This window comes from Candoia aspera, chromosome 3 (assembly GCF_035149785.1).
Source record: "Candoia aspera isolate rCanAsp1 chromosome 3, rCanAsp1.hap2, whole genome shotgun sequence".
NCBI lineage: Eukaryota > Metazoa > Chordata > Lepidosauria > Squamata > Boidae > Candoia > Candoia aspera.
Window position 1 is genome coordinate 69,079,482 of NC_086155.1, and position 20,166 is coordinate 69,099,647.

At 37.5% G+C, this 20,166-nt stretch overlaps 2 protein-coding genes across 2 annotated transcripts in view; one reads left to right on the plus strand and one right to left on the minus strand.

The window, feature by feature from the left end:
• The first annotated feature begins 6,025 nt into the window (after positions 1–6,025).
• Positions 6,026–18,155, plus strand: USP1 (ubiquitin specific peptidase 1). The gene is made up of 9 exons (XM_063298048.1): positions 6,026–6,149; positions 7,150–7,379; positions 8,379–8,502; positions 9,819–9,914; positions 10,634–10,794; positions 11,332–12,026; positions 12,942–13,106; positions 15,409–15,610; positions 17,151–18,155. Exons 2-9 carry the CDS (start codon positions 7,210–7,212, stop codon positions 17,872–17,874), a joined length of 2,337 nt encoding a protein of 778 aa, XP_063154118.1. The 5' UTR covers positions 6,026–6,149; positions 7,150–7,209; the 3' UTR covers positions 17,875–18,155.
• Positions 18,156–19,558: 1,403 nt separating this feature from the next.
• Positions 19,559–20,166, minus strand: part of DOCK7 (dedicator of cytokinesis 7) — a 149,851-nt gene continuing 149,243 nt past the window's right edge. Inside the window, exon 51 of the mRNA XM_063298047.1 lies at positions 19,559–20,049. Coding sequence (XP_063154117.1) covers positions 20,007–20,049 — 43 coding nt within the window. The 3' untranslated portion in view covers positions 19,559–20,006. The remainder of the gene's footprint in view (positions 20,050–20,166) is intronic.

The following is a 20,166-nucleotide window of genomic DNA, read 5'->3' on the forward strand; positions in this document are numbered from 1 at the left end:
GCTGCAACAGCGAGTTGGTGATTTGACAGCAGGATGAGCATTTTCAAAAGCAGCAATCATTCAGCCTATTGACTTCACCCTTTCTGTCATCTACAGTCATCTTTCCAACAGACCATACCAATTTTCTCAGAAGTATCACTCAAATCTCAACACACTGATAACAGAGCTGGCTTTGAACATGTGGATCTTGAATCAAGTTGAGCAGGTGTGAGGACATCTGGTGAATGGGACAGACTTAGGTAACTATATCATGAGCCTTGCTAGCATTCAGAACGTGCTTGCGGTGGACTATGTTATCTCAGGTGGCTGCAGGGGAGGAGTATTCAAGTCAAAATGGCAGGGGCAACTGTGCAATTGAAGCCCTGCTCTTTCATGTGCAAAACGAACAGGGTTTCATCTGCATGGCTGTGGCTGTGGCTGCCATCTCGACTTTTTGGACCCCCTAACAGATACACCAAAGAGAACCGATTACGTCTCAGCTGTATCATTCGTTCTATCGTTCTATCTCAGTTTTTAAAGTCCTACTATCTCATAATTCTATATTACTTTGCTTGATTCTACATGCAGACTTACCATCTGTGCCAGTTTGACCAGGATTGTCCCAGCTTTGCTCTTTAATCTGGGTAGATCAGCTGTTGTACAGAAATGTCCCAAATGGTATGGCTGTAGAAATCCACAAAGGAGGGACATGGGGTCAGTCAGCAGGTTTTCAAAGACAAAGGGGGAGCCAATTTAAATGGCTAAACCCATGGTCTCTTTTTGTCTGGATGAGTTCAGCCACCTGACAATCCTTGACCTCCCTTTGCCTGCATAGGTCTTGGAGAAGCACAGCTTTAGGCATTTAGACTTGCTCCCCCTTTGCTTGCAAGTTGTGAGAGTGCTAAAGCATATTTTCAAGCAGTTCAACCACGACAAAGATCATGATCCCAGGGCTAGCATAGGCAAAGCCTATGTCTTTGTCCTGGTTGAACTGCTTGAAAATATGCTAACCTTGTGGCTGGGTTTTTTTTTTTAAAAACCATGGATCTACAGAAAGGGCATCCCTGAAATTCTTGGGTTCACCCTCAAAATGTTGCCATCAAATTGGAATTTTAATGTGATCAAATGGGAACATTGTTAAATACATGGGGAGTAGTCATGTTAATTGTGATCAATTTAAGTGTAATTATTAAATTGTATGGATTATTGCGACTTTATTGATGATGTTTGGACTTTTCTTTTATTAACTGCTATAGGCAGATTTGGCCTGGAGCAAGTGGGACAGAGCTAAATATAAGTTAAATAAATATCCCAGTAATAAATTTCAAGTGAGAGCAGTAATCTAATTCCTTCTTCCAAAGAAGTGGAGCAATTTAATTCTGTATCACAGGACTATTTTTTACTATGCCTTTATTGCTGGTATCCTCATGATTCTCTAAAACAGCATCACTAAACCTGCAATCACAGACATATTTACATGATGATCATTTGAACCAGTAATACTTCCAAAATGAGTGTTTTTAATTAGGATATCCACTCAGGATTCAGAAAAAAAAAGTACAGTAAATGAGTCACAGTGGGATAATCAGCTTTTGCTGGATTTGAAATACAAGCTGGGCACCACCTAGTGGAGATTTGGGGACAACAGCTTAGCCTTTCCTCTTTCGGCTGTGATCACACGTGTACCATGGTTAATTTATTTACCCATGTGGGCTAGTTTGCACAACATGCTAAACTGAAATCTAGACAGCCTGTTTGTGGTTCTGTGCACTGGGCAAACACAATCTTTATGTCTTTAGTACAACTCTTCCCATTCAAAAATATTTTCTTGATGATCTTTCTTAGAATGTAAAGCTTCTGTCAGAAATGACCTGGAAATAAAAGGAAAATGTTTTTAAAATATAACATACTGGTTAATCTGTTCCATTTTGAAGGCTGCTATTCAAGAGGCTTATTCAGTCACTTTAAATTGGCCCAAAGCATCCACTAACCATTTGAGAAACAACCTCAAAATGCAGAACCATAAAATTACGCAGCCACATTGTAACCAGCATGTTGTGCAAATTCAATCTAGGCTGAATTTGAATGTTATGGTTCAGTTTGTCATGTCAGCCTTAAAAAGTAGATAGAGTAAATTATGATTAAATTATTGATGAGTGAAATGTGTTGTGCAAACACAGCCAGTGTTTTATTGTTGTAAGACATCCCTTCTATTTCCTGACATGGCAAAGTACAAGTCAGTGTAGGAATTATCAAATAATCCTGCCTTGAACAATTTTATCCTAACATTTAAAATAAGTAATTACATGCACTGCTTATATCAATCCTTACCCCACCCCATATTGACCAGCTTCTCTATTAGGTTGACTTTCTCACCCATGCCCAAATAATACCAACTATCCTTTCTAATGTTGCCAGCTCATGTGCTAACAAAGGTTTCCATTTCTTTACAGCTGGCATAACACAAAGAAACTCAACAAAGCACTTCCCTCAAGGAAGTTGCATGTTGTCCTAGCAAAGTACTAATGAATGACTTAGGCCACTACCAATTTAAAATGCTATCTACCTCTTATGTCAGCATAAAATACCATTGCAAAATTGGCTGTCTACATCAGCAGTCTATAGTTTGCCTCAGCTGTGCAGCCAGACTTGTGGATTTGTTGCTAGTTAACATAGGGACACTAATTGTTTTCCTCTGGCTTTGCTGTCACTCGCTTTGGCACATCATTAGCTAATGGGAAAGTACCTACAAATTTGGACACTGCAGCACAAATGGGGTGTGACTTCATCCTGCTATTTGGGGATTCACCTGGATGTCTGTAGGTTGGTTTAGTGTGCCTTCCTTCCCACACTGCATTTAGGCATCTTGCATGATAAAAACATGAGATGTAAAAATGGATAGGACAATAGCTGCCAATTATAAATGTGTGTCTTTGACCATTTTAAAATTAGCTGAGTAGAGATTCTAATTCAAACAGATATAATTAGATACAGAGACACTGGGAAAGAAACAGCCCTAGGAGAACAGATACAGACTCCCCGTTATTGTGCTGTTAGCTGGATCATGGATTGCTGGATAATCGAAACTGACTAGCCAATGGGCTTACTTCACCAGGGAAAGTGACTGATGCTGAGAAATCCAGCATATAACCAACAAAAGCCCTGTTAGACATTTCTGTCTATTTTCAGGATGCTGCAACAAGGATGGACTACTGCTACTATCCTAACGCCATTTCAGAGTTCTGCTAATAAGGATTAAACAGGTACATTCCCTTTTCTTCCCTAAATAAAATAGCGGAACTCTGTTTTCCTTTCTCCTGCCTGGCTTAGGACCTGGGCTATTTATAGGACTACCTTGTTCCAATTGCTTCTGCTTGTTGTATAAGAATTGACAGGGTAGGCATGGTCTCGGTCCTATCAACTAAAAAGGGCCACACTGTGGGACTCCAGAGCATGCCTTCCATGTTGCCTTTCAATAAAATGCTAGTTAGAAAAAGTACTACCAATTCCTGATTTGTTGACATCACCCTCTGCCTCCAAGATCACTTGGCCTTGATCCCGTGATCACGTCCTTCAGAAAAGCTTTAAAAAGTTGACTTTTCAAACAGGCAAAGATCAGAGCAATTTATTAATTTCTTTAGGGAATTCTTCCCACAAAGAAAAATTTAGCAAGAGGGACAGAAACTATAGGAATAGTAATACTATCAGAGGATCAGTTAACTGCCTTGCAGGCACATTTTAGAATTAAACCCAGATCTGGATATATAGCTCCCTAATCTCTCCCCTTCCTAGAAAAAGTAACTTAGAAAATACATTGATTATACTGACTTAAAATAGAAGCCATCTCTCATGTTGATGCTGGAACTAACTTTTTAGCCTCTCTCTCCATGTTCACATTTAAAAAGTGAAGAAAGATCAAGATGACCCTGTTGTTAAATATTGTTTCAAAAGTATTAACTATGTATCTCTCATGTGTTTATTGGTAACTGCTTTGGTTTTCTGGTAATTCATCTGGTTAGACCAATTAGAACACAACAGCTCATTATCATTGCATGGAGATGCTTTCTGCTTTTGCCTGTTGCAGCAAAATAAACAAGCTTTTATTTGAAAGGTGTTTAACACTGAAGATAAAGGAGCACGTTAGTGCACAGGGCTTCCAGTCAAAGATGGGCTGCAAAAATTCAAATGATCACTAGATGGCAACAAATTGTCTACATTTGGTTTTGGCTTTCATCATCCCACTTGTCCACAGATAGGATGCATAAGCACAATATAGAAGAAATAAACTCAGCCATGTCTTTGACAGTGGCTGTTCCATGCAATAGTAGCTGCTACCGCCAAAGAATCTGTATAATCTTTTTTTGGCAATAAAGATTGTAATACATCTGGCTGCAGCTGGTCACCTTTCCTTCCCACTGCAACATTCTTCATGTAAACATTTCCTAATGCATTAGGAAGGTTTGGGGTTAGCAAAGCCATTCAGTGGGAAAGACTGGAAAGAAACAGTAAGTGTGATGACCTATAAGCTCCTATAGAATTGACTTGCTTTTATAACAGAACTTCTGAATCTTTTCCAAGGTGTAGAACTGCACTACCACCACCACTCACCCCCATTTAAGGATTGACCCAAAGTTTGCTCAATTCTGTCATTCTGGCTTGATCAGGAAGACCCAAAGCACTTTTTTATTATTATTCTAAAATGGTCTGAATGGAGATGCCCTGGATAGAATGGCTAAGACCTTTCCAGTTAGCAAAGTTAGCACTGCCTTTCTCAACCTTTTTACCCTGGAGGAACCCTTGAAATAATTCTCAAGTCCCAGGGACCCCTGCATAAAAAGAGCAAAAAACACAAGAAGTTCACAATCCAATTCACTCCTAACCAACACAATGCACATTTTACATTTTGAACAACAGCAAAACACCAGGCCAGCCACTATGTCGTGTTGCAAAAAAATTTCAACCAGTGTGAGCACTAGCACTATGAGGTGTCCGAAGTTCAAAATACTGATGCTTATTTATTTCTCACAGAACTCCAGTTGATTAAGGTTTGCTTAATTGTGGCCAGGTTGTTCAGCCTATAGTAGCGGCAACCTAATATAACTGACATTTATTCAGGAACTTTTAGCAGGGGCCTGCTAGAGAGGATTTTAAGTTATCCCTCCTCCCTGTGACAAAACAGAGACTAATAAAACAAAATCTAAGTACAGCATAGCCCCGCGGCGTCCTCTTCTTGAACCATTAGTGCATTCTCTTTGCCCACCCCGCATCGAGGTTTTTGGACCTCCGAGTCCTACTAAAAAGAAGGGGGGAAACGAAAAGATCCGTATGTCTGCCAAAAATATTAATTGCAGCCCGCGCCACCCAAAGTCAGAGAGACAAATTGGGTTTCTATTATCCTGCAGAGGTGAAAAGGAGGCGATTACTGTGCACAGCTTTATTTCTCTCCACGATTTCCCTTCAAAACCAATGCACCGCCATTAAGCGCCCTTCCTCCAACGCCGTTTACAGTTCAATGGAAACAGAAACCGGCTGATTCTTCTGGATTTTAATAGCGAAGCCGCGTGCGTCAATAATCCCCCCATTCAGAAATCTATCCCTCCCCGGGGCCTCTCCCTTCCCTCAACCGTTAGACTTCAGCGTTCAAATGTCGGCCCCCATTGGCCTAGCGATCCAATCGGGGCGAGGCCAAAGCAGGTATTATTCACGCCTCCTTGCGCTCCTTTACACCCATCTTCTACGTCGCTGGATTTGAGCCTTTCCAACCAGGCCTCTACAGCTGCATGCGCGCGTTACCCTAGGACCCTTTTAGGCCGCCAAACTAAATGCCTGACCGAAGAGACTGGAACGGGGAACCTTTTTTATTACCCCCCGCGCTCTGTCAGAAACGGCGGCGATTCCTAAGTAAGCGGAGGAGGCCGTCTGCTCTCGTTTTCACCTCCTCCCGCCTTGGAGTGGTGAGGAGGGTCATTTTTAAACAGGCACTCATTAAGGCGGGTCGGGGGCCCCCGGCGCGAGAAACGCGGGCGAAAGAAGGGGTCCTGGCAGAGTGCAAAACGCGCCAAGTTTCTCGGTGCGGGGGCGACCGAGTTTGGACTAACCCAATATTGTGTCCTCCACGCCCCCCCTACGTTTTACCCTTTGGGAGCGCGCAGAACGGCAAGATGTAGCGGGTGAGGAAATGCGGCCGCGCCCCGATCAGCGAGCGAAGAGGTGCGGAGGTGCACGAGTTAGTGCTGCTTTCTGACGGCCGGGCAAAAGCCCGGTGGCTATTTAGCCCCGCGCACCCGCACGGGAGATATGTAAGGGGCCACCGCTTCCGCCCTTGAGGACTAGTAACTTAAGCTTGTCGTATAGCCTCTCCCCCACCTCTGAGCAGCTTCGGCTTTAATAAGCCGGGAGCGTTGAGGAAACTCTTCGCTTTCTTTTGAGGAAGATGTGACATTCTGGCGAGGCTGAGGCGAAGCGGCTCTTTTCGATGCTTCTCCCGCGAATTAGGAGGGAGGCGGGGTCGCTATCCTGGTAATGATGTGGTGGGGTACGCTAGACAGGGTCGTGGAGAAAGCTGCCCTTTAGCTTTGCTGAAGAGGAAGGGTTGACTTTCGGGTTTGCGCCGTCTCGTGTGGAGCAGGTGGCAGGCGTGTTCGTAGTGGGAACGGGCAGAGATCGGGTGCTGAAGCCGCGATCTTGAGGCGGCGGGGCGGAAGAGATGCCCCATTAGTGGGTTTGAAGCAATTAAACCCGACGCGAAACTCAAGTCAAAGCGCTCCCTGAGCGGATTTCCGAAAAAAAGGTATAATCTAAGATAGCGTTTCTCAAGCTTAGCAATTGTAAGATGTGGAGACTCCAACTCCCAGAATTCCCCAGCCAGCATGTTGGAGTTGGGAGTTCCCACATCTAAGCTGGAGAAATCTTGGGCTAAGAGGCTACTGCCGACCTTTAGGAACTGCTTTAAATCCTTCTCAGGAAACCCTTAACAGTAACTTGCTATCTTTCATGCAGAAGATAGTTTTGGTTTATTTTACAAAATCAAAGCAGTCTAACTTGTGATGTGTTAATAAAAGTGCAGTTACTATACCAGCCGGCTTCGTTGTGCACGGATGTCTTTGCAAGTAATGTCACTATGCGGGGTACCACTTACAAAACACAAACGTCTTTTGTATGCTTCAACAGGAGTAACTGCAGATTACAGTTTTCTTTCATTCCTTCCTCAACGTTTGGCTGAGGGGGAAAATGCCTGGCGTGTTGCCCAGTGACAGTAATGGACTTTCAAGAGATACCCCAGCAACAAAAAGCAGGCTGTCATTGAAGTTTTTTCAGAAAAGGGAAACAAAAAGAGCACTAGATTTTGTAGAATCAGCGGAAAATGAACAAAAGACTTCAGAATATGAGTCTTCTGAAATGTAAGCTTTTCAGTTGTTCATAACAATAGAGCAAAAAGTTTGAAAACATTTTTTAAAATTATTGTGTGTTTTCAGTCGCATACTTAATCACAGTAGCAGATATACTGAGGTACAGAAGAGGATTTTAAGCATACAGTATAATGTAGGCTTGTCCAACCTGGTCCAGTGTCTTGGACAGGGGCAATCTACCTACAGTATGGCACCATGCAGGAAGGGGTTGGGCAGATCAAAGCAGTGCATCATTTATGAAAAATTTATCAGTTATGCTAAGCTGCTATTGGATTTATTGGAAGATATTAGCTTCTTGGTTATTTCCCTTTCAGCAGGATAGACAATCCATGGTCCCAGTTCTCCCTTTTTGTGGCTTCCAGAGGCCCTCTGGCTTCAGTTGCTATAAACATAGACACAGTTTCCTGGCATTTTGAACTGAAAAATACTAGAAAATCAGTGGATGCCCTAAAATACACTGAACGTACATTAAAAAAGAAAATTCCATTCATAATTTTAAATCTTTGCCCTGCCCAGTTTTCATCATCATCCATTCACTGTAGCCCTTGATCACTCAAAAAATGTAAAGTTCAGCCCTGGGCCTTCAATAGATTATCCATCTGATTTATGGAAATGAGCTTTTCCTTTTTTAGGTTTTTGTTACCAGTTTAGATTTAAAAATGATGCCTTTTCAAAACCTAGTTGGCAGTGTGTTAGAAAGTAGTGTGCTATAATGTTAAGACACACATTAATCTGTTGAGTTGGTTTTTGTGAGTATCTAATAAATGTGTATATTAATTTTTAAAGTATGATAATTACTACCTTAAATACATTTCATAATTGTTTAGAATCTAAATTCATGTAAATGTTGCAATCCTCCATGTACTTACTTGGGAGACTCGTTAAAGTCTGTGTGCTTTTCTAGGAGGTTACACATGGGATTGTATCATTAAAATTCATGCTATGTTTTTCATATGTATTTTGGAAATAAAATTATTTTTTATACACTAGTGATCAGTTAGTTCCTGCAACACAACCTCTTTCACCTGTCTCTTGTGACAAAAAAGACAACATGCTACCTTTTGTGGGCTTGAACAATCTTGGAAACACTTGTTACCTTAACAGTATACTCCAGGTAAAATTTATATAGTTATATAAATTAATATAGTTATAGAAATTTAGTGTTTTTGTTTTTGTACCTATTCGATAAGGCAGGTTGTTAAAAAAGAAAGCACATAAAAATCAGTTATTTCCATCTTTTCATTCAGTGTTTGCTTTCTTGTCAATGACCTTTTTCATGTTAAGATACTGATATATTTGCTTGGTTTTTTAATGTAACTTTTTAGAGCTTAATTTTTACACAGAAAAAAATTGTATTGTAATGAATGTTAATTTCATATCCTATTTTAGGCAGATTTAGCTATTTCAAAGTTTGCATTTTTCAAGTGTTTTTCAAGTATTTATCCCTTACAAGTAGCAGAAATAGATCATTGATTAAAAAAATCAATCTGAGTATTTCTCATGCTGATTACCCATAATTTGCATAGAAATATTTTCTGGAATGTTTTAATTCAAACTTTTTTTGGAAAACCCACACCTTTTGCCCAAAGTACACATTTACTTTTTACTAACTCCATATTCTCCTCTTCTAATGTCTAACTCCTTCTCTTAGCTTAGATATATGACCTCTAAATTCCAGACCACACATTTGGCCCTATGAGGCTTGGCTATCTTATCTGTTTCACAGAAGGGGAACTAGAAGTGTTAAACATAGATAAGAAGAAAAAAAACCCTGCAACTCCTCTCCCCCAGTGTAAATGTGAATAGGCAGAAACCTTCATATACATAGTAGCAACACACAGGCCACGCATAAGCACTTAAAAAAAACACTATAAAGATTACCCAACAAAATTACCACACCCAAAAACAAAGCACACTCAGTTGAAGAAGCCCCTAAATAAATATCCAGAAAAGAATCCCTGTCCTCCCAAGCATACACATACAGGCATATCCTTCTCAAATTTGAAAAAACTCAAAACTCACTTTACTACAGAACCACCACCCTTCCAACACACAGAGAAAACAAAGTTGCTACTTTCCTGTAGTTGCATGAGAAGGATGGCATCTCTTGCTATACAAATAATTGTGTGTGTACTGCCTTGTCTGTTTTCAGAATAATGTAGCTTCTGATCACTCATCTTTCTTCCTTGTTATAGTTAATAAGTTTAGCAATGAAGGTATGTCATCAGAGACATGTAATGGTAATGTCAGTTTACACCTGTGAGATAATTAGCTGAAAAGTAGCACGTGGTTCAGCATCATTTGGTGAGCATGAGTTTGAATACTATTTCTGGTCCAAGTGAAATGTTTAATCAACTAAAGAACATATATTTGAAAATTTGTTTCTCACATAAAGTATTCTGAATTTTATATTTTCTATTCTAATTTTAGGTGCTTTATTTTTGTCCTGGCTTTAAAGCAGGGGTGAAACAATTGTTTAACATAATCTCAAAAAAGAAGGAAAGCTTGAAGGATGAAATGGATAAGGTAAGATTCACTGCCCACTATTAGACATAATGCAAGTTAGACAATTCAGCATGAAGTGATAACACTTTTGGTTTTTTTAGAAGGAACTATATAATGAAGCATGGCAGTTGTAGAAGGGTGATTTATTTATTTATTGATCACATTTATATCCTGCCGCAATTAATATGCAGGTTCTTGGTGGCTTACTACATGAGAAAAAATGAATAACAATAAAAATTAATTGAAAAATAGAAAAATGTACATACAAGATAACATCTGGCATCAGCCCCCGAATGGAAAGGCTGTGTTCAGAAGTTTCTGGAAGGCAATAGGGTTGGGGCCAAAGCTGCATATTGCAAGAGGCCATTCCAGATGGTTAGCCCAATGATGGAAAAACAGTGCCTCTGGGCGTTGACTTCCCTGAAAATGGGAGACAGACAATCTTCTTAGTAGGATTGACTCTAGATGCTTACATAAATGTGCATTTAACATGTATTGAAAGGCCCATAACATTTACTCTAATTTTTAAAATTCTCCACTCTCCTCAGGGACTTATGTCTTAAATCATCTGTACTGTATTGCACTCTTTGTGCAGTAATGTAGCTTTCCGTTGTATGAACGTTATCTTAACAGTTAGAAGTGATGTGCATGTGAATGATACAAAAGGACCATATTTTCATATAACAAAGTCATAGGTAAGAAGATATATTTGTAAAGCAAACAGTTTTCTGTCTTTATAGGAAACCACTAAAGAACATACTTTTGGAAGTTATGAATTGGTATGCAGTTTACACACTTTGATTGTTTCAGTTGAACAGCTTCAGGCAAACTTTCTCTTAAATCCAGATAAATACACAGATGAACTTGCTACTCAGCCAAGAAGACTACTAAATACACTTAGGTACTAATGATGTTTTTACAAGCTTCAATTTTCCAAACATAAGAAATTGCCTATTTTGAAATAGTATAATAGCTTTCCATAAGTAGTACTGGATTATTTATTTTAAGGATGTATATTCTTTATTATATTATTTATATTAATGTTATAGAAAATTTCTGACAGATTTTTAGTAAATGTTTTTAATTAATGTAGCTCAATAATTACACAGTTTAGAGTTTGCTCCTTGTGTGATCTCTCAAGGTATCAATCTTAAATTAGTGACTAAAATTAATACTAAAGTTTGGTCTAGGCAGGCTTTTTATAAATTAGTCCACATATAATCATTTCATGATCCTAAATGAAACTGCTTACTGTAGTTTGAATTATATTTTCTGTATTGTTATGTTTAAATTGCAGTTCTTTGTATTTTGAAAAATATTTAGTAAGCTTGCTTAGGCTCATGTATTTCCTTGAACAGATTATACAAATACTACTATTGAATTTAAGTCTTAATTGAATGTATATAATCAGTTATTTGATAATCTTGTGTACTTATAGGGAGTTAAATCCTATGTATGAAGGATATTTGCAGCATGATGCTCAAGAAGTATTACAATGTATATTGGGACATATTCAAGGAACTTGTCAGCTCTTAAAGGAAGAACTACAACAGAAATCACTGGAAGAGCCTGCAGTTCAACTGAAAAAAAAGTCTAATTGGGATACCAATGGCACTAGCCCCATGGAAGGTGACAGTGTGCTCCATAGCCAAAGTATAAAGAATTATGAAACTAAAACAAAAGAAAATGCTAAGAGGAAAAATGTTACGGAAGGTGGCAATGAAAAGAAAAAATCCAAAGTCTCTAAAGAGAAAAATGGAGTAGAAGAAAATTTGAGACAGACTCGATCAAAAAGAAAAGCTTTGGAAGAAAAAGTAGAAAATCAAACTGAAGCTAGTATTAATCATTCAGTTGAACATGAAAATACAAAACCAATACATAAAAAATCAAGACTTAAATTAAATTGGTTAAAATCTTCAAATGACCAACCTAGCATTTTGTCTAAGTTCTGTAGTCTGGGAAAACTGACAACAAACTTGGTGTCCAAAGATCCAGTTAAAGTCATTAACAACTGTGAATTTACAGACAGTTCCCTCAAGTATGAAGATGATAGTAAATCAAGCAGAGAATGTTGTGATTCATCATCTATGGAAAGTACAGAAAGTACATTACCTATGGAACACTTCAGTCAAGGTTAGCCTATATACACTACATGGGGAAGTAGGAATTTTACCAACTTTGCTGATCTAGTGATCTGAACATCTATAAAATTTAATAGTACAAGTTTATCATAGAGTATTAGCTGTAAGAGAAGACAAATAAACCATGCACCTAGTTTTCTTGTCTCTGCACTTGTGTTTACTTCCAAGTGAAATATAATTATATGTATGAGTATCTCATACTCTTTCTGAGCATGCTTACTCTTCTCTGTGCATGCTGTTTCCTTATACAGGTAGCCCTCGATGTATGACCACAATTGGGACAGGAATTCCCATCGTAAGTCATTAAGTCACCATGCGACCAGACCTAATTTTATGATCATTTTTACGGTGGTTGTTAAGCAAATCACTGTGGTCGTTACGCGAATCTAGCTTCCCCAGTGGTCTGTCTTTTTTGCAGGAAAACATAAAAAAATGCTGCAGAACGCAATCACACGACCATGGGATGCTGCAACCAGTCATAAATACAAGCCAGTTGCCAAGCACCCAAAATGCGATCATGTGACCGCAGGGGGTGCTTGACATTTTGCGACACCCAGAAGTGCTTTACAGGCCGTAAAACACCCATTCCAAGGCCGTCATAACTCCAGACCATTGTTAAACGAACAGTCATAAGTGGAGGACTACCTGTAAAATAGAAAGGTGTAATATTGTTAATGTGTTTGTCTTCTAATATCACACCTGAAGTGTATTTAAATTAAAAGTTTGTTATGGAGTAGAATAAGAAAGTCATTCCAACCATATGAAGTCTTCCAACCCTTCTCCTTTTCACTTCAGTTACTCAAACTCACCTATAAAATATCAAGGAATTTTTTAAAACATCAGAATCTGTTTTGTAAGCAAAATCCATCGGGGAAGAAGTATTTCACCTCATCTTTTTTTTGTACAGAATTGTCTATCTTCAGTTTAGTGGAGAGACTCTTTCAAGGTCAATTGGTGTTACGAACACGATGTTTAGAGTGTGAGTGTTTTACTGAGAGAAGAGAAGATTTTCAAGATATCAGTGTACCAGTTCAAAAAGATGAACTCTCAAAAGTAGAGGAGATTTCTGAAAGTAAGTAGAGCTCCAAAGTAAAGATAGTAACATGTCTGTGATTTATACTGGAATATTACTGGATAGCAGGTGTTGCCAAAGAGTATTTATTGGATATTATGTGCTAAATTTTTAAAGCGTGTGATGGTTACTTTAAATTTCCCTTAGCAACTACTGCTTTTATCATTTAGTTAGAGTTGGAACAAGCCTTGTGGGTACCTAGTCCACCTTACGCATGTTGAATTGATTTTAAATCAGCTTTGCCATTAGTAATTTCTTCACATGTTTCTTAAAGAAAATGTAAATCCGATAATTAAGGCTGCAATAGTACAGTTTCTTGGATAGATTCCTAGGACCATAAACAGAGATATGGACTGTAAAATTATCCAAGGTTAAAATTCTCCACTTCAGGCATGTTTGGCAATTTCAGAGTTGTATTATATTTGGTTTTGGGGTGATTATTTAAAAAAATGGATTTCGTGGCTCTCTCTTATGGCTCCAATGGCTGGGAGAGGGAAAGAAGCTAAAGAAGCTGCAGAGAAATAAGAAAAACAAGCATTTTCTTATTCTTCCCTGTAGTCCCCATGTGAAAATGTTGCTAGAGAATTTTCTGTTTCCTGCTCTGAAGTGGATGGGAAGGAGCCAGAGGATGTTTCATATGAACACTGCACATGCACTCTTTCAGTGGTCAACCTGACAATCTCCTTAAAAGCAGACTTGATCTGCTTGTTCCTTCTGAAGTCTGTGTCACAATGCCTAATTAAACAAAAAAAATCACTGAATGTGGGGCATCATTATGAAGAAGCCAGTGAAAGAAAGAAGATTGCCAGGTGCAAATATTACAGGAAGGAGTATGCCAACAATGCTCTGAAGATAAAAAAGCATTTAATATAGTGCAGAATAGACCTGAAAGACTACATACTCTTTATAGAAAGTTAATAGGAGGACAAAGTGATAAAGCATAAATCATCTGAAGGGAGTCCGTATCAGGAATCCCATTGTTTTCACATTCTAAAAGAAAAAGGGTTTCTCCATATAGTAAAACCTTTTAATGTGTTTTAATCTAACATTCAACTTTAAAAAAACAGGCTTAAGTTCAATTTTTGTTTGCAAAAAATACAGCTCCTAAAGATGCAGAATATAAGATACTGAGACAAATAAACATATTTGAATCATATGCATAAGACTTTTTTTCCGGCCATAAAATTAGATTCTCCCCACTGTGGTCAGAAGGAAAGCACCAACATTCCCTTTTAAGTTTTTACCAGTCCTCTACTTTTTAAAAAAAATATCTTAGTGTTTTCCTGACAGAGAATGGGCTAGGAGAATTTGAGATCCAAAAGATGCTCAAGTCTATGAATTTAGGTTTATTCAACCAAGCTTATTCTTTACTTTCTTTTTTAAGCTAATGTTTAATATTATGTGTGAGATAATTTTGTCAAAGAAATTCTGCTCAAGAGTTAAAAAAACAACGGTCCAGACTATGAATGAAAAGTAGTTTTCGATTGTCTTCTTCGGTGAAGCACAATGATTGTTACGGGACTATGTTGCCACTTTTTGGAGGAATATGCAGTAAATGTCACTGATCTCATAAATTCTTTAGGAACGTCCTCTTTTTTTCTCCTAAATATCTGTCATGTTCATTGTCTATGAGATAATGTACTTAAGATATTTGAGTCTTCGTGCACTTTAGGAGTTTTCATCTCTGTTTTTAAATATCCTACTCTAGGTGTATTTCTCTATAAAGTGGGATACATAACTCCATCTTGTATATTTCTGACAGGCACATATTACTGGAATGTTGTATACATTGCTTGTTTTGGAAAGGTTTAAGTAAAAGAATGTTTGTGTAACTACTACACAAGCTAGTTTGGTCTAATGGTTAAGGTGCTGGACTAGGAAAGGGAAAACCTGAGCTGGATTTGCCCCAAATCTATCAGTTTCTCAGGAGCAAAATGTTTTTCCTTTTCCCCCCCTCTCCTGTGGGTTTTTAATATAGTGCCTATATTAATGCTTCTGCAAATGCAGTGAGGGTATACCACTTCATGGACATTAAGGTATTTCCTCCCCACCTTAAAATACAGTGTTTTTGACATGATTATCAATAAGATGAGGACAGAAACTTGACTTTTGGAAATTCTGAGATAAGACCAAAATATAAGACCTGGTGTTTGTACTTACCTTGTAATTCCTTATCTTGTGCTCTTACAAGTAATTTGTTTTTCCAGACTTTACTACTGCTATAATTAACAGCAATTTGTCTTCATACTTTAAGAACAACAGTATTAAATATTGTTGAATTAATTAATGATATCTCTTGCAGTTTCGCCAGAGCCCAAAACAGAAGTAAAGACTTTGAAATGGGCAATTTCACAGTTTGCTTCCATAGAGAGGATTGTGGGAGAAGATAAATACTTCTGTGAAAATTGTCTCCATTACACAGAAGCTGAACGCAGTCTTCTGTTTGATAAAATGCCTGAGGTTGTAACAATCCACCTGAAGTGCTTTGCTGCGAATGGCTTAGAGTGAGTATTGGGCATGAAAATAGTATGAGAACCTTCATTACTGGAAGCCAACTAAAATATAGACTAATGACAAAATGAAAACAATTTTCTATTAAAACAGTATAATTCAGGTGTTTCATTAGTATTTAGTGTTTAATAAACACTGAATGGAAAATAGAGTCCCATAAATTATTCCATGGAGGGATAAATTTTAAGATTCCATACATAAGCTCTGCTCTCCAATTTTTATTTAAGGTAATTCTACATATAAGTACAACTTCTTTTGATAGCATGATTTGAAATAGAATATAGTACAGCTGTAAAGCTGGCTGGGTGACTTTGGGCCAGTCACACTCTCTCAGCCCAACTCAACTCACAGGGTTGTTATGGGGAAAATTGAAGGAGGAAGGAGTAGTAGGTATGTTTGCCGCCTTGAATTATTTATAAAAATAATACAAGCGGGATAAAAAAAATTCAATTTAGAATTTTTTCCCCTCTCTCTCTACTATTCTACTCTCTACTATTTATCACCCATGATTGCTTAGCAGAAAAGTGCAACCTAAAGTTGTGTGCTACCCAGCATCATGATGTGAGATGTGTGGCCATATAAATTGAATAAATAAATTAGTAGTAGAACCTGAACCTGCTTCTAGTAGAACCTTCCCTCTAGTTCTGTTTAATATTTTTCTTTTTCTGTAAGCCCATTTGCCTCCTGTGTTGATACAATGTTTGAAAGAGGTTTACATATAAATGTAGCTATATTTGATTATGTTCTTTATTCAGCAGGAAATCTCTATGATCATGGATAACCCACGTGCCTATAACTTTCTTTCCCAAAATTATGTAATTACAGGAGAGAGACAGCTGTATCTAAATTTTTTAGCTCCTACAAATAGATAAGATCGGGCTTAGTGGTGAAAAATATTTGTTCGCTCATAATGGTGTAGTCTAGCGCAGAGTCATTGTTGAGATGGGTGGTGGAAAAATGCGATAAATATAATTCTAGCAGTGTGCTGGAAAAATTAAGTATAATTTAAAAGTTAATACTTGAATATATGTAGTATCTGAAACGTGTACACTTGAAATATGGCTGCTCAAATAAGATTTTTGTCTTTGAGTGCATGTTCTGAATGCTTAAAAGATCTGTGTGGCTGCAAAACGTAAGAAAATTGGGCTCTGCTCTTTTGTACTGCTAGTATCTGGCGAGAAACACTCAGCTCATAAATCCGTACGGTCATCCTTTTATAAGGGTGACATCCAGTCTAGTGGACTTGAAAGTCTAGCAAAAAATGCCTTTCACAGTACACAAAGTTAAATAAAGCAGTAGAAACGAAGAAGCTATTCAGTCACTAGATTTGTTACTTGATTATTTTAGAGATCTCAAAACTAAGCATTAGTGAGCCTACCTCTTGCAATTCTTACCATTCTTTTTGGCTGATGATATCATAGAAAAAAACCCCGGAAATATGGTAATGAGGTTAATTTAACTTGTATACGCCTTAAAAAGGATTATAGTGGAAAGCAATGCTCTAATCTTTACATGTCTCATCTTCTCCAAAAGGTTTGATTCTTATGGTGGGCTCTCCAAAATAAATACTCCTTTACAGACACCTCTCAAGCTTTCCTTGGATGACTGGAGCATAAACCCAGCCAATGAAATCTATGGATTATTTGCCATAGTGATGCACAGTGGCATTACTATCAGCAGTGGCCACTACACAGCCTCAGTTAAAATTACAGATCTTGACAGCTTGCAAATAGACACTGATAATTTCAGCAGTGATGTTCTTTGTAAATTTTGCCCAGAGCCACTAAATGAACAAGAAGCCAAAGCTGTCACTGAGGACTATGATGATGGTGAGGTCTCTTTTACAGTTGGGGGAAGCACTCAACCTAGCAAAGGACTGAACAAAAAGAATATGGAAGCTGTGGGCCTTCTAGGAGGACAAAAAAGCAAGTCCAACTGTGATTTGCCAAATAACAAAGTAGCCCATTCTGAGAAAATTGCTCATATGATGAGTGAAGCAAGAAATGCTAAATGGAACTGTGCTAAAGGAATCATGAAGCTTGAAGAGTGTGAACAAACCGGTACTACTTCCACTGGACTAGAAAATGAAGCAGTACGTGTAATGCGTTCCCTGAAACAGTATAAAGGCAAGTGGCTACTTTTTGATGATTCAGAGGTTAAACTTATAGAGGAAAGAGATTTTCTTAACTTGTTGTCCCCTATTTCATCATCTACATCTACTCCTTATCTACTATTTTATAAGAAAATTGTAGAGTGAGATTGTATTTTGATAATGTAAATGATAGTTTTGAAAAGCATAATGGCATAATTTTGAAGATACATGTTAAAATTCTTTTTCATTCTATAAAAATGGGCAAACATTTTTTAAAAAGGCAATGCTTCAGTTTGTAGATTGTATACAGATTGCTCTAGAAATACAAGTCTGTACATACTCTATTGAATAAATAATGTCTTAAGAGCAAGCACCATATAACAGATTACAGCTTCATCACACTACTCGTATATTATTTTTAAAAAATAAAGTTACATGTATTCACATTCTTGCAAAAATGTGTAGCTAATGCTAAAAAAACATGCTTTTTGTAAAAAGGAAAAGAATCTGTATGTCTGTGTATGATTTGAGACTTCATTCCATGTCTGAAACCTTCGAATTCTTACACTTTCCTCCTCTATCACATGAACTTTTTGTAAGTGTTCCAAATAAGGTTGAAAATGAGTAAGACACTCATCTCTCCTTCAGTATAGCAATTTGTATTATGAGTAATGCAATGATATTTGTATCATTAGCTTATTTCCATATCATTGGCTTTATTTCCATTTCAGTAATTTTCGGTGTTTTACTTCCTCATGCTTAATGTTTAATAAGGATGTAACACTAGTGATGGCATACTTCAGATTAGTAGAAAATTAAAAGGAATGTGCATTTTCAAAGACTGTTTCGTAAAATGCACATGTTGCGATACATATACCCACACACCGTATTTTCCAGGCAGTGGGCTGCATTTGGCCTTCAGGGCTGTGCATTCCAAAAAGTGGAAGAAACACACCCAACTAGGTGGCCCCACCTAGTCGGGTGTGGTTCTGTCCACTTTTTTCCAAAAATTAAAAATTGCCAAACCTCTGATTTGGGTTTCTGAAGCTCTTTTTGAACTTTATGAGAATTTGTCACCAAATTTCAGTGGTAGATCATGTTGGTAAGAGAACCTTAAAATTGTAACGCTTGATAAAGGTAACTGTATTTGCCTTTTTGTTCTTTTCCAACCCAAAAAAATGTTGGAGAGAATTTATCTAAAAGACGGTTGGGACTCTGTCCATCAATACTATAACCAGACAAAATGGTACTAAATTTGGTGTGAGGAAACACTGGCAAAAGAAAGCTTAAACTTAAAAATGGGCCAGATCATGCCAGAAACTGCAGAGAAAAACATTCTAGACAATTTCCCCCTTACATCCATATGGAAGAGGCACTTGGGAAGCAACCAAGGAAGTTGTCCAATCATTACAAATAAAGGCTGATGATAACCTTACAGAGAAGAAAAATCAACTACCTAGAATGTGAACATTCAGGTGTGTTAATAAAAGAGTGGATACCGTGGTACAACAGAATATGACCAATTATTCTTCTATTAAATGTGACTTTAGACCACTTCATCCTTCCTGTGCAGGGTCCTATAAAAAAAACCTCCAGCATAACACTTCAGCAGAGATGGGGGAGGTGAGATATATTTGTAAACTCTGTCTTACCTGTTAGTCAGAACTTCTGTTTTTTTTACAAAAGATATAATGCTCCATTCCCCATATTCCAAGGGACTCCAGTAATTTTAGGCACGCATGTAATAACCATATGTATATAGAATAAAGAGTAAATTTAAAAATGAAACCATTCCTTTCAACAATAGCTGTCCATATTTTTAAAAAAAGGTGTTTGCGCATGGAGATGAACAGGAAAAGCATGAAATAAAGTGGAAACATTCAAATATTTAATAGTACCATTAATATAAACAAGCACTATATTAAAAATTGTTTGCTTTTTCAAATGCTATTATAAATTAAATATACAAACTAAAAAAAATCATATTAGAGAATGCTATAAATAAGGTTGATGAATTCAGAGTACCTTTGAATATTAAAAAAGAAAAGCTTTAAAAATACTTTCATACTGTTGCAATAGATTTTACAAAAACAGACTTTTAAATCTACATTTACATAATCCAGAAGAGAAGATTTGGCCACTTAATGCTCCCATGCAAGTCAAAAGAATGTGTGTTAGCTGCCCAGAGCAAAATCCAAAGTTTTATATCCAAATAAAACTTTCACAAATTTCCTGGTGTCAATAACACTGAACTTGCTTTTTCAGTACCTTAAAACCCTAAGTGCCTTCTGAGGTGCTTAGATGTCCATTTTGCGAAGGCTCATCCTGCTGAAGGAATCTCTAGGGAGGAAAAAGAAAACATGAAATAAGTCAACTATTTTTCCAACTTAAATGACAGAATCAACTTTGCTGTTGAATAAAAATCTGTAGCACAAAGTGTTTCTTCTGTAGAATTAA